The sequence below is a fragment of the Meles meles genome, chromosome 4 (genome assembly GCF_922984935.1).
Source record: "Meles meles chromosome 4, mMelMel3.1 paternal haplotype, whole genome shotgun sequence".
NCBI classification, from domain to species: domain Eukaryota; kingdom Metazoa; phylum Chordata; class Mammalia; order Carnivora; family Mustelidae; genus Meles; species Meles meles.
Window position 1 is genome coordinate 107,294,398 of NC_060069.1, and position 14,857 is coordinate 107,309,254.

General features: G+C 36.3%; 1 protein-coding gene and 1 pseudogene across 1 annotated transcript in view; one reads left to right on the top strand and one right to left on the bottom strand.

Moving 5' to 3' along the window:
• IFT57 (intraflagellar transport 57) overlaps positions 1 to 14,857 on the top strand; it is a 56,194-nt gene that overhangs the window by 18,141 nt on the left and 23,196 nt on the right. The window contains exon 6 of the mRNA XM_046003793.1: positions 9,535 to 9,657. Within this exon, the coding sequence (XP_045859749.1) occupies positions 9,535 to 9,657 (123 nt within the window). The remainder of the gene's footprint in view (positions 1 to 9,534; positions 9,658 to 14,857) is intronic.
• On the bottom strand, positions 2,500 to 2,624 carry LOC123941032 (annotated as a pseudogene).

A 14,857-nucleotide genomic window follows, 5' to 3' on the forward strand; every position in this document is an offset into this window, starting at 1 on the left:
GGCAATTTGACAACTTGTCCATATAGCCAACCTAATTTTCTTCTGCTGGAATAACTTTATTCTAGATAAATGGATCCTCCCAAAGGTTTTCAAACACCTTATGAGCATATCTGTTCTCATCTTCGTCTCCTGTCTAATATGTCGTCGCATCATCTCTCTACCTGAGTCTTAAGCCTTCAAAGTTCAGCTCAAATTCTGCCTTTTTAGTGACACCTTCCCAGTTACCCCAGCCCCATTCAGTTCTATGACCCACAAATTTATAACCCATAAGTCTTCATAAAACATGATTGGAATGTTCTTTCATGAGGATTTTTAACATTTTATTAAGTGTCCCTGGTATTGAATAGTACCTGGCATATAGTAGGTACTAAATAAAGATTTCTTGGATAAATAAAGTCATTTTTACCTTGCTTGTAACTCTTCCTGACTTCCCTTCTGGCTTAGAGGACAAAATTCATATTCCTCACCTTAGCTTCTGAGGTCTTTCACAAATACTTAACTCTTTTTTTGCTCCTCAGTATTTGCCTTTCTAAGCCCCTAGTGGCTCTTGATAATGATCTTCACAAGCCATGTGCATTTCTATTTCAGTATCTTGGCTTATGGTGCTTTCCTGACTATAAACACTTGGCTTGTCTCTTTTCTGCCTATTAGCATTCCATACATCCTTATAAGGTTAAACTTAGATCTCACCATCTCCATTAAAACATACTTCTCTCTCTCATTCAAATTCCTAAAGCATTTACACCCATACCAGCTAGTTTGTGGAAGTTTATCAAATTTATTATTATTACCTGCTTTTATTGAAAATACTTTATTCTTTTTTAAAGTGAAATATATTCCTTATTTTTTTAAACAAAGGTGCAAAAAAGTACAAAGAAAAATCTGAAAACATCCCCAAATCTCAGCACTATACTAGAAACACTATATCACTTTATGCATAATTTCCCTGAGGTTATGTAAGATGCTAACGTTTGGTGAATCTGGATGAGGGCATATGGGAATTCTTTGTACTATTTGTGTAATTTTTTTTTTGTAAGTCTGAAAAAATATACTGACACAGAAACAGATTGAAGAAGTACAGAGTTCATAAAATAATCAAAATATATTGCAGTATTAATAATATAGGAAGCAATGCAAATAAGTAGAGAAAACTGGACTGTTCAATTAAAGGGTGATGGAGTAACAGGCTGTCCATCTGGAAAAAAAGATAGGCTCTTCCCTCATATTGTACACCCAAATAAACCCCACATGGATCAACAAATTAGAAAATAATGAGGTACAAAACCAAAAACATGAGTGACAAGGGTTATACACACAGGTTGAATTTGGCATGATAAAGCCTGGCAGGAAAACTAAAAAACACAAAAGAAAAACACTGATAAATCTGAATGCATAAAAATTAAAGTCTATATATGAAATGATGGGATGGGGAACACCATAAATTTAAAAAGACAAGTGATAAACTGGGGGAATGTAGTTGTAACTATATAACAAAGGATTGTTGGGCATTTGTTAAGGTATCTAAGAGCTTGTGTTCTAGAGTAACATCACCTGGACCCTGAACTCTGCTAATGATGTGACATAGGGAAAATTAGGTAATTGCTCTATACCTCACTTTTCTCATTTGCAAAATGGGAATAAGTCTCCTTTGATACATGGTGCTATTATGGGCATTTAACATAGGCGAAAGAATCTAGAATCTAGTACCATGCTTGGCATATAATAATAGTAAATGTAACTGTGAAAATATACTGTGGCTTACTTTGTGCCAGGCACTGTGCAAGCCTTTTAAAATACATCGTATAGGGGCACCTGGGTGGCTCAGTGGATTAAGCCGCTGCCTTCGGCTCAGGTCATGATCTCAGGGTCCTGGGATTGAGCCCCACATCGGGCTCTCTGCTCCACAGGGAGCCTGCTTCCTCCTCTCTCTCTGCCTGCCTCTCTGCCTACTTGTGCTCTCTCTCTGTGTCAAATAAATAAATAAAATCTTAAAAAAAAAAAATACATCGTATAATTCAGTCCTCACCACAACCCTTCCAATGAGGAGAGTACCATTATCCCTATCTTACAGATGGCAACCCTGAGATTTAGAGAGGTATGCAACTTGACCGGCTAATAAGTGATAGAGGTAAGATTTGCAGAGATGGGATTCCAGACCCATCCTCTTGACATTTTACACACAGTGGCAGTTCTCAAGACAGTTTAGTTCCCTTTTCCTTGAGTCTTGGGACTATGTAATCTTGACAGTTAATTGGGTTTTCATGTTCTTCTCAGTACATATATGAATTGAGCTCTTCAAATTTTTTTGGGCACTGGTATATCCATAATGTTGCCATCTCAGAGAAAAGCCCTGTAGAAGTTCATTCCATAAAGAATTAAACTTCCTTTGGCATACTCTGTAACACCAACTATACTGTCTATGGCAGTTTTTCCATACATACTTCTTGGGGTGCTTTCTTTTGTTTTTTATCTTGAGAAAATTAAAAATCAGGGATGGTTTTACCTTTGCACTTACTGTACATTAAAATAGCTGAAATGGTGGCAAAGACAGGTATTTGAGATATTAGCAATAATCGCGCCTCGGATAAACCTCATTGGCTACGATACTGCCACTGTGCAAAGCTAGGTATTTGAGATATTAAACAGAAATAATTACTGGAAGTTGAGTTCTCATTCAAAAATAATTTCAGAATTCTTATTAGAAAATTAAATTAATTTTATGTTTAGGGAGCTTTTTAACTTTTTTGATTTGTGAGCATAATTTATTTAAATCTTAGGCCACATTATAACAATAAAATTTCTTTTGATAGTCTTAAAATTGAATTGAAAACTTTTATGAACTTAATGTATTTAAAGACAGAGGCTATCAGCTATCTATTTCTTTTGATGGATTATAGCCAGGGTTTAATTTAGTTTTTCAGAACAAATCTGAAAATACTTTTTGTATGGTATTAAACATTTTTCTTCATAGTAATATAGTGTTAAATCATTTAAAACCTAATTTGAAAAGAAAATAGTGAATCAGATTCATGATTTATGCTTCTTTAATCATGAAGAAGAATTGACTTGTAGGGACATGAAAGGTTTTAACTTTGTGCCTTCAATGTGATTTGTTAAAATCACTGGATTTCAGGGGAACACTTTTCTTGATTGAAATACCTTATTTATCCCTCTAATTTTTTATTGATCAATGATAAAGAAAGAAGGACATTAGATACCCTCAGGAGAAACCCTGTTTAATAAATAGTAATGCCACGGGCACCTCAGTGGCTCAGTTAGTTTAGCACCTGACTCTTGAGTTTGGCTCAGGTCATGATCTCAGGGTCCTGGGATTGAACCCTGAGTTGGGCTCCTTGCTCAGTGCAGAGTCTGCTTGAAATTCTCTCCCTCCCTTTCCCTCTACCCTCCCCCTCCCATACTCACTCTCTCTCTTAAATAAATAAATCTTTAAAAATATATATATACATATATATGTGTATATATATATTTAGTACTTAGCTTGTTGGCCACCTATTCTATTTCCTCTGTGGAAAAAAGCATCAAATTAGGAAGATTCCAGAAAGGACTCTGAACAACCAAAATAAGTATAACCACTACCATTACAAAAATATCTATGAAGGGGCACCTGGGTGGCTCAGTCCATTGAGCATCGGGCTCTTTTAGGGTCAGATCTTGATCTCAGGGTGGTAAGATGGAGCCCCAGGGTAGGGTTCTGTACTCAGTGTGGAGTCTGTTTGTCCCTCTCCCTCCTCCTCTGCCCCTCCTCTGCCCCCACTCACATGTGTGCATGCTCTCTCTCTCTCTCTCAAAGAAAGAAAGAAAATCTTAAAAAAAAAAAAAAATCTGCGAAGAGTCCCACCCTCATCACCACCACCACCACTCTCACCAGCTCTCACATATTTCCCCTGTATTCTCAGTTTGCCTAAATTCTTACAAGTTTGGATATTAGATTTCTAAGCCCACAGAAGTTTAGGAGGAAGAAGAGGTGCTACAGAAAATCAAGCAGACAACCAGAGGTGATCACTGGCATCTGATACCGAGGGGCTACTGGAAAACTTTAAAAGCAAAAGTAAGAACACAAAACTTATAACTATCTGGGAACTTTTAATGCAGGATCAGCCATACCCAGTTTTCTCAGTCCTGAGAGCACCATTGTATTACAGAATTAGTATAATAAGAGACATCATAAAAGATTTAATTATAGTTAGTAAATGTCAGCATTTACCAGTATCCAGTCTGACAGTGATATCTCATTCTTGCAAAAGGCCTTGGTAACTGAAGATTCAAGAGCCTCTGCTTGCTCTTGCTTCATTAGTTCAGTTATCTCCCATTTTCACCAGGAAGTCTGTGAATCCAGTTTCTGCCCAGGCCCTCACAATATAGGTTTTCTTGGCCAGGCTCCAATTTGAACTTAAAATCTCTCTGTAACTTCTGATGCAGGATCCCCATTCCTAAGGAAACATTTTCTCATGGATGCCTGAGCCTTGAGCTTGACTCTTGGGTCTGCCCATGCAGCCATATATTTTCCCTTTACTAAACAAGGTGTTCCTCTGTCAATAAGGGGAAGTACTATAGTGTATCCATGATTAGTCAAATTTTAGAAAAACTACTTCATCCTACTTCTAGCTTTCTTCCTTCTTCATTCCCAATGGAGTATCTTAACTAGAGCTAAATGTCCAACCTGATTTGGACCCTTGGGATCAAAAGATCCTATAGCACTAGATTTTTGTTATAGCAAAACTGAAATGAATGGGTAAGTGTTGCTGATATCAAGAAGTCATAATCAACAAGGCTTTGTTCAGTAATATTTAGTTCCCTTTCCCTTATGGAGTTTTCCAATAGTGAGTATGTACTACATACTAGAAATAGTTTCATTCCAAAGAGGTGTATTTTTTTTTTTTAATTCTTTGCTTAAAATGGTAATTCATCAGGTCTACCAAAAATGTGGTCAGTGCTTCTACTGTATCACTTGTAACAGTTTTCTATATTAATATTAATATTTGTTAATGGTAGTTGTTTTTTGATTAACTTTTTTCACTTAGCATAATACCCTCTAGTTCCATCTACATCATTACAAATGGCAAGACTTCATTTTTTGATGGCTGAGTAGTATTCTATTTTATACACACACACATACACATACACACACACCCCACATCTTCCTTATCCATTCAGTTGTCAGATGATTTCACTCATATGTGGGATTTAAGAAACAAAACAGAAGATCATAGGGAAGGGAGGGAAAAACAAGATGAAATTGGAGAGGGGTACCACAAAGACTCTTAATCATAGGAAACACACTGTAGGGTGCTGGAGAAAGGGGGTAACTGGGTGATGGACATTAAGGAGGGCATGTGATGTAATGAGCACTGGATGTTATATAAGACTGATGAATCATTGAACTCTACCTCTGAAACTAATAATACACTATATGTTGGGGCGCCTGGGTGGCTCAGTGGGTTAAGCCTCTGCCTTCGGCTCAGGTCATGATCTCAGGGTCCTGGGATCGAACCCCACATCGGGCTCTCTGCTCAGCAGGGAACCTGCTTCCCCCTCTCTCTCTGCCTGCCTCTCTGCCTACTTGTGATCTCCATCTGTCAAATAAATAAATAAAATCTTAAAAAAAAATAATACACTATATGTTAATTAATTGAATTTAAATTTTATAAAAAATATACTTGTTAATGGGCCAGTCTCTCCCTGTTAATATCAAATCCATTACTTCCCCTACTGGTAGTCATGGCCTACCTGGAGTCCCTGGTGTTAATTAAGAGGTGAAGGTATTTTTGAAGGTCTATCAGATTTTGTACTGCATTTAAACTTGTGTGACAGAACTACCCAACAGCTCAGAGGCTGCAAAGGGCTTTATTTACCCTCCCTTGTTGATATGTGAGGCCTGCCCTTATTCTACCCCTATAACCATAAGACTAGATACATCCAATTTTATAAATATACTACATATATACATCTATACACACAAACACACATTCAATTTTATGTGTTTATATATATAAACAGATATACAGAATATAATATTTCTTCAGATGCTTAACCATCCCATTAGTATTACCTGGAAATAGGGAGATTACTTCCTAGAACAGGATTCTGAGCAGGCTTTTAACATTGTATGTTTGATCCTTGAACTGGCTTTGGTGGTATTCCCCACTATTTGAGCCCAGGTTTATGTTATAGGATGGTTTAGACTATCTTCAGTTCTTCCACTGACCATTTTAGGGTCAGTTTTCATTTTTTTTTTTCCTTGGGTCCATTTGTTACCTCCATAAACTGGCCTGAGACTCCCCCTAATAGGCTTATTTGCAGGCAGGGATTAAATGCTTTTATCTTCCCACACCAAACACAGTGCCTGGATTCTTACCTTGCATGTTGTAGAAGCTTTACAAATAGCTTACTGGTAAATTAATTAATTATAAATGAGACTTCTGGATAGCTTGTGTCTCATTGAGCTACTAATTGTTTCTTCAATTTCTTGAGCAGCATTAGCTAGAAAACACAATTTCCCAGGAGTTATGCTTTATCTTAGTTAATGTTGTTTCAGAGAGGGACTGGGACTTTGTCATGCTGATATAAAATTTTGATTAAATGGAAACAGCAGTTTATTTCTCTTTTACTAATATCTCCACATAAAATACCATTTGTTAAATGGACATACAATGGGGAACGAAAGGTTTTCTCAAGTTATTATAACCAGGACACGATATAGTTTTTAAAGTGATTTCTACTTCAAATGTAGGGCTCGCTCAGTTAATGTATCCATTTATTAGGCATTGGGAAATTTTGACTGAGGAACGAGGTTAGGAAATAGATGTGCAAACATGGAAACAGAAAGAGACCGTATAGTTTGAATAAGTTATTCCTGCTCTACCAAGCCTAATGTTCTCTTTTTGCCCTTCCTCATTTAGTAACTAGGCCATTTCCCCCCAGTATATTAACTGTGGCCTAGGAGTGAGTGAAGACATTTCAGCTGGTATATTAAATCACTTTAGGACATTGGGAGTCGGAATTTGCAAATCATTGCTTAAGGGAACCAAATAAGAACTTAAGAAGAGTTCTTACTTACTAAAGGGCCAATGTTAACCAAAGAGCAGCTTATGAACTGGGATGTCTTAATGCAGTGTTTGAGCTCCGTGTACCTTAGTAATTAGATTCTGAGTCTGATTCAGAGAGGGCCACTGCTAACCCATTTGCCTTTAGGAAAATTAGAAAAATGTGCCCTTCCTTGAGGAAAATCTTTGAGGATGAACAGTCCTATGATTTGAGGACTGAAGAAAGTGGGACTGTGGATGAGTACCCTCTCTAGCCTTGTTTGGTGATTCTGGACTCCACCCTCCTGTAGGGAAGGGAAAAAGAAGGAATGGGAATGAGAGAATGGAGTTGAGAATTGGCTCCGGGATTTAATCAGCAGTACCAACTTTAGTTCACTGAAATGGTGGTTCCATAAACGAAACTTATTTGTAAATCGGGGACCAGAACATCTACATTCTATTAAGATTCACAGAATTGCTGCTGATTGGACATGCCCCTTTGTCTCAGTGCATGACACAAAACTTTCCTCACAGCTTTAGGTTTCAACTGGGAGACTCAGTCCCACTTCTCCTGCTGTCGCATTTGTCTCATAAAACTTCACACATGTCTAATTTGTGAATATTGTCCCCCCCCCCCCCACCCCCACCCTGCTATGGTGTTCTTGGGCTACCCTGATTCACTTTATGATGTATGTAGGGTTCTGTTAGTACTCAAAATAATACAGTATTTCTATATTAAAGTGAGCACCTTAATGTTTAACACAGAATCTTGAGCATTTTTCACTTAAGAGTTTCCGTATTTTGCTTATATTAATTAATACTTCTATTTTTTTATACTTCTGGTTTTTTAAGTAGAATGTACCTGAATAAATTCAGACCGTGTACTGTAAAATGGAGGGCATGCATTAGTTATCCATCCTCTAATTGTGAGGTTAGAACTACCTAGCCCCCCGAATTTCTGAACAAAAAGCAACATATGCCCCTTTTAGGGCTCTGAGTCTGTTCAGGTCTTGCTAATATGAAGTAGGAGGTAGGAGAGAGAGGCTTTCTGATGCCAGCAGTGCTCTTGGGACTCAGTCAGGAGTTTAAAGCCCCTAAAGACCTCAATCTCCCACCAAAATACAAATCCTGATACAAGGTTATTCTTATACTTAGCATTAGACTGGATTGGAAAGACTAGTCTAATGAGCTTTGTTTAAGAAATGTCTTTTAGTGACATAAATTCACACTGAGAATGAAATTTCACCATGAGCTTATTTATATAGTCTTTTATTTTTTAAGTTTTGTATTATGGGGAATTTCAAACATAAACAGAAATGGAGAGAACAAGATAATGAACTCTTATGTAACATTACTCAGCTTCAGCAGGTAGTAGTTTGTCAACCATGTTTCCTCCAGAGGCCCCCTCTTTTTCCTTTGCCTTGTAGCATCTTGAATTTCAGACATCATGTCCATTTACCTGTGAATATTTCAGCATTTGTATCAAATTTATAAGGCCTTGTTTTTAAATGTAACCATTGACATTATGATACCTATAACATTAGTCATAATTCCTTTCATCATCTAATGCTCTTCCACATTCCAGTTTCCCCGATTATCTCAAGTACATCTTCTTATGGATTGTTCAAACTAGAATTGCGTACATATGTATTTGGCTATTTATGTCTCTCAGGTCTCTATTTTTCTATATTAATAGATTTTATATGCTTTCCCTCCATTTTCTTTTAATTTATCAAGGAAGCCTAAAGGAAAAATTGTTACCAAAATTAGTGTGATAGGTTTTATCTTTTAGTCATTAATTTGTATATTCTTTATAGTTTCAGATCCATATATACTTAATGCCCAAATGTGAAAGGCTGAGAAAATGGAAAAAAAAAGGGTGGGGAGTTTCTTTTGTAATTGAAAAAACAAGCATGAATTGATTTTATTACCCAACAGCAGAAACCAGATGCAGAATTGTGGCCCCCACCTTATTTAAGTTCAAATATGTCTGTATTAAATCACAGTTTAAAGCTACGTAATTTGTAAGTAGTGTCCCTTTGGCTTCTGGGATCTTATCTTTTTTGTCTTTCACATTTGTGGTTTGTATTTCAGTATAGAAAATTCAAACTGAGACAATATTTTCCTACCAAGTGTGTGAATGTTTGTATTCCTTTGCTGTTATCAATTAACATAACTAAATGGCTTGTTCATTTGATAGTATTCCCATTGAGTTCACACTGATATCTCAAAAGCATTGTTGTTGTTGTTTTTGTCAAAATGGTTGAATCATATATTTGCTTCTTTTTAAAAATGCTAATTTTGCTATTCTACCAGGTTTGTGCTTTGTTTTCTTTCAATATGGCTAGGAGGACAGATAAGAACTTCTTCTGCCACTGTAATTTTGACACTACCATGCTTGATATAAATTGTGCAGTCCTGCTAAAATGCCTCAAAATTTTACTGTTTCTTTTTATAAGCTCTCAATCTTGTGATATCTTTCCTTTCTTAGGATATGAACGAGTCTGCCAAACAGGAAGATATTTTGGAATCCACAACAGATGCTGCAGAATGGAATCTCGAAGTGGAACGTGTACTACCACAACTGAAAGTCACGATTAGGACTGACAATAAGGTATAGAGGACAGAATACATTTTGTTCAAATAGAGCTTCATAAGGCAATTTCAGGGTCAGGGGGTACTCCCAAGTATATGAATGATTTAAGGTGGTAGGATTCAGCTTCCAGTGTTCTGACTTAGCAGAGATTTAGTAAATTGTTGCTGAATGAATCAATAGTGTCATATTAAAGAAGGAAAAAGAAAGCAATAGATCTTTAAAGTGGTTTGAAACACTTGTCATGTTTCCTTGGGATTTAGGGGCATTTTCTCAATACATTTTGATGTATTTTCATAGAAATCATATTTTGTTCAGGTGACTGGTGAACAAAATTGGAATTTTATGACTGTATACCAACTGATTATAGTTAGAAAATGGTTTTGGAACCCTGCTGGATGGCAGAACAGAAGACATCCTTGGTTGCCTTACATAATCTATTCAGTACATGTGATTAAAAGTCAAGTAGTAAGCAAATAAGCAAAGCATTTGCATTAAGATTTGGGGATTGGGCCAGATGAACTGACCCATTTAATCAAGTTTCTGCTTCTTTCTTACCTACAATGTACAAGAACTTCAGAATAAACTAAGAGGTGACTAAACAATACCATTCTCATTAATACTATAATTATGTCTGCAGAAGGGACTAGAGAGATGTGGGTAAAGAAATTAAAGGGTTTTTTATCCTAGGAAGCTGGAGAAAAGCACCAGAATTATGGAACTAGGTTCTAAGGAAACTTGTTACTCTGAAAATTTTTGGTCTACCATTTCTATCCCCAAAGATCGCTGCTTTCAGAATGCCTTGGAAACGAATTCATTCTCAGAATGTCTGGATTTGAGCTTATAAAACTCTGTCCTAGAGAAGGTAAAAAGCAGTCTAGACTGCTAGGGCAGTCCTAGATTAGGATAAGGGCAGCAAAGGTCTTACTAGACTGAATAGCTGTGGAACAAACTTAAAGGTAAAAGGGCAAATCCTGCAGCCTGTTTACCATGTATTTACCCAAACATTATGGACAGATGTTATTTGGCTGCTTTAGGGGTGAATTTTTTGTTTGTGTATATCTTATATATAGATACATGTTAATACAGATTTCTTCACTGATTTGATCTCTGCTGGATGTCATAATTTGCAAAAATGTGATTGGGGGGATGTAATTTTTAGTTCTTTAATTTTATAAGAAATCTGATAAATTTAAAAATCACTATTATTGTTATTCTAGTTAGAATGACGTGTTAGAATAACCATGTAGTAAGGAACTCTCAGGTACATCTTAATCTCAAAAAGAAGCAAGTTTAATTTATTTACTTTCAAGCTAAGTAAACTCTTGAAATCCAACATCTCATTTAGAGCCTAGTAGGATCACACCAGAGTATTTTTTAAAGCATGGTCACTGATTTCTACATAATAGGAGTAACTGATGAAGAAAGGATATAAATGCAATTTCTGACACACACAGTTTTACAAAACTAAGTACAGGTCAAATTCTACTACAAATATTACTGTTATCAGAATTCTAGGTTCTTAAAGAGTCAATGATCTCCTGATTTGGGGAAGAATTAACTATGTGAAAGTTGGCCTCTTACTCTTGTGCCATGTATTGCCAGCCATGCTCTTATGAGAATATACTGTACCAAATTAATTTATATAGTCAAATTTTACAAGCAACATCCTGAAATGTCAGATGAAGTTTTGAGGGTTTTTCCTTATATGAATAGCATTTGAATTTAGGTTTTTGTGGTAAAATATACTGACATAAAGTAATATGTGAGTGCTTTTTCAGAATTCTTTTCTAGATCATTTGGTCTTTGTGTCCAGTATTTCACAAACTCTTAAGTGTTTCAGAGGTATCAAATGGGAAATACAGGTTTTGGGTCAATTCTTTATACAGCTTTACTTAAGAAAAATGAAATTATACATTGATTTCAGAAAGTAAGAGGCTAGTGAATAAAGAGGTGTTTTTCATGCCTCGGAAATAAAAGTAATCTGGTCACAGATGAGGTTTCTCATGGGCTCACTATCCTCCATCTGAAGAGGTTGACTCCTGCATCGTGGTATATCCCGTTCTTCTCAACTCCTGACGCTACCAAAACCAAATCCTCTCCTTTCTTCTTGGCCAAAACAGTTATCTTTCACTTAACACACGCTATTTAGGACATTTAGAGAATTCAACTTTGTGTTTGAGGGAAAATTAGTTTTTTTCAGATCAATGTGCTTTGCTGATCACTGTTAGATTAATTTTTAAATAGCATAGAGATGTGGGAAATAAATAATAAAGGGCCTCCATTATTTAGACCCATTATAAAGTTCTTGAAAATGACCTTGTGTTAAGAGTAAGTTCCATATTTATTTAGCACTGGATCAAATGTTTGTTTTGCTTTCTTTTCTCACAAATTCAGTTTATTCCTTGCATGCTTCCTGGCAGGTAATTGCAAAAAAAAAAAAAGTAAATCTCCTTGTCTTTCTCTTTGCATATTGTAGTATGTATGCTTTGATGAGATCCTCTCATATACTAATATTTTATTTTATATTCCCCATAATGTTGTAATTAGCTTTAGTGCTGGGCTAGCTTATCCTTTTTTCTGGCACCACTTGTTACTGTTGACAGTTTTCAAAGAATGCAAACAAATTTTAATATTAGCTTAAACAAATTACAATTGGGAAAATACATATGTTGCCAAAAATACAAATAATATGTTCCGCAGATGAAAGTGAAGGACTTCTGTCATATGTTAGCTTGAATGGACCATATTAGCAGTTTCCTTTTTAGGGTTGGTTATAGAGAATGCTCCTGGTGATTACTTCTAGAGTGTTATATACCCAGCGACCAACTCAGCTCTGCTTTGACTTGGAATAATGTGTCTAAACACATAGTCAGAAGTTCTGCCAAGAAAGTCAGTAAATTCAGCCAAATCCTGGGTTATTCCATTCTAGTTAATGCCTCAGTTATGACCAAGGAAGTAAAGCTCTGGAGTCAATTCCTTAGAAGGGCAGTCTGAGGACAGCTAAATTAGAGTAGGTAACAGTGCCACCTAATAAAATCATCTGTGAGTATTTTTAGTACACTGTGACTGTATATCTTGCACTTTTGGTTCTTTCCCTCATTTTTTTCTCTTTATATCTCTTTCCCTTTCTTCTTGTGTGTTTTTATGTCTTTTTAATTGTTTTTTGTTAGACTAGCAGTTGATTGCCCACAAGTGTTACATAAGTACTCTGGTGAAATTTAGAACTAAGAGCAAACATCTGTGATTATAATCAGAATAAACTTAAATCTACAACAGGTCAAGAATTCTCCTGATCTCTAAGTCTTTTTTTTCTTTTTTTAAGATTTTTATTTATTTATTTGACCAAGAGGGAGACAGCACCCACAAGCAGAGGGACCAGCAGGCAGAGGGAGAGGGAGACCTGGGCTCAATCCTATACTCCAGTACCATGACCTGAGCAAAGGCAGATGCTTAACGAACTGAGCCATCCAAGCTTCCTTCCCTGAGTCTTTTTAAAATACACTTCTGTTTTTGGGCGCCTGGTTGGCTCAGTGGGTTAAGCCTCTGCCTTGGGTTTAGGTCATGATCTCAGTCAGGGTCCTGGGATCGAGTCCTGCATCAGGCTCTCTGCTCAGCAAGCCTGCTTCCTCCTCTCTCTCTCTCTCTCTGCCTGCCTCTCTGCCTACTTGTGATTTCTCTCTGTCAAATAAAATAAAATCTTTTAAAAAAATACACTTCTGTTTTTAATTATAAAAATAATATGGAAGCAATTCAAGGGGAAAAGGGATGGGCAGTGCGCTATGAGTTAGAAGCTAGTGATCCCACATTTATTTTCACTATCAATTCCTGATTTATTGGGCCAGAGTTTCAGAAACTTAGTGGAACTGGGGTAGTCACAAAGATTAAGGGAAGGTAGAGCCTATCTTGCACATCTTCCCTTGCCACCCAGAATTCATATTTCTACCATTTATTAGATGTGTGATCCAGAACAAGTTACTAAACCTCTCTGTCCCTCCTTTTCCTATTCTGTAAAATGGGACTAAGTGTATTACTTATCTTACACAGTTGTTGTAAAGCACCAACAACAGTATCTGAGACATAATTAATGTCTAATAAATAAATGTTAATTATTGTTAAATTATAGTATTATTATTATAATATTATTGTGTTCTATCATGGCCCTCATATTCAGTGCCTATATCAATATTCAGGAGAAATTTACAAAATTTCTGTACTAATACTTCCATCATTTAAAGGAATATTTTAAAATATCAGCCTTATAGTCTTACATGGGGATATAATCAGACTCATATCATATACATAATCAGGCTCAAAGTATTCACTTTGATAAATCCTTCTAGTTTTTTTTTCCCTAGTAAAGGTATATATAATATGGTAATAATAACTGATATTTGCCAAGTGTTTACTATGTGCCAAGTACAGTTCTTAACACTTCACATATATATTTACTCACTTCATCCTTTCCACTGCCCTGTTACATACACGTACGTTTCACTGCAGGGGAGGAAACTGAAACACAGTGAAGTGAAGTAACTTGCTTTTGCCTAGTAAGTGACAGATATTTGAACTTACAACCCAGGCTCTTACCTATTCCATTAATGACAATATCACATACTGGTTAAAAGCACAAATTCTGAATCCAGGTTGCTTGAGTACAAATCCTGGGTCTAATACTAGCTGTTGGACCCTATGGGCAAGTTTTAACCACTGTCTCTCGGTTTCCTCATCTGTACGATGGAGTTCACTATAAAACCTACCTCAAAGAGTTATTAAAGGGATTAAATAAATTAGTGTAGCTTAAGCACTTAGAATGTTGCCAGAAGAATTGCTTAATATATGTTAACCACTATTTCCATGTGCTTTTCTGTGTATACAGTTGAGGTTACACCTCTGTTTTTAAAAATATAGAAGTACATCATGAGGAGTTTTAAGGATGTCCATCCTTAAAATGTACAAGCCATAACTTCAGCTGAGTGGTAGGTAGCAGAGATGGCTTGGTCAAACTCAGCAGGCTGGAATCAAACCAGGAGGCCTAAGATCTTGGTGGAGAAATGGCTGGCTAGACAGAGTCATGCAACAGCTGGTAGTTGGAATATGTGCAAGCATAAGGACCATAAGATCTGAGAATACAGACCAATAGCAAGAAATGAAACCTACCAGTGAGTTATTTTGGAGAAACAGGTAGTTATTGGTGGAGGAAGTACATGGTGTCATTTAT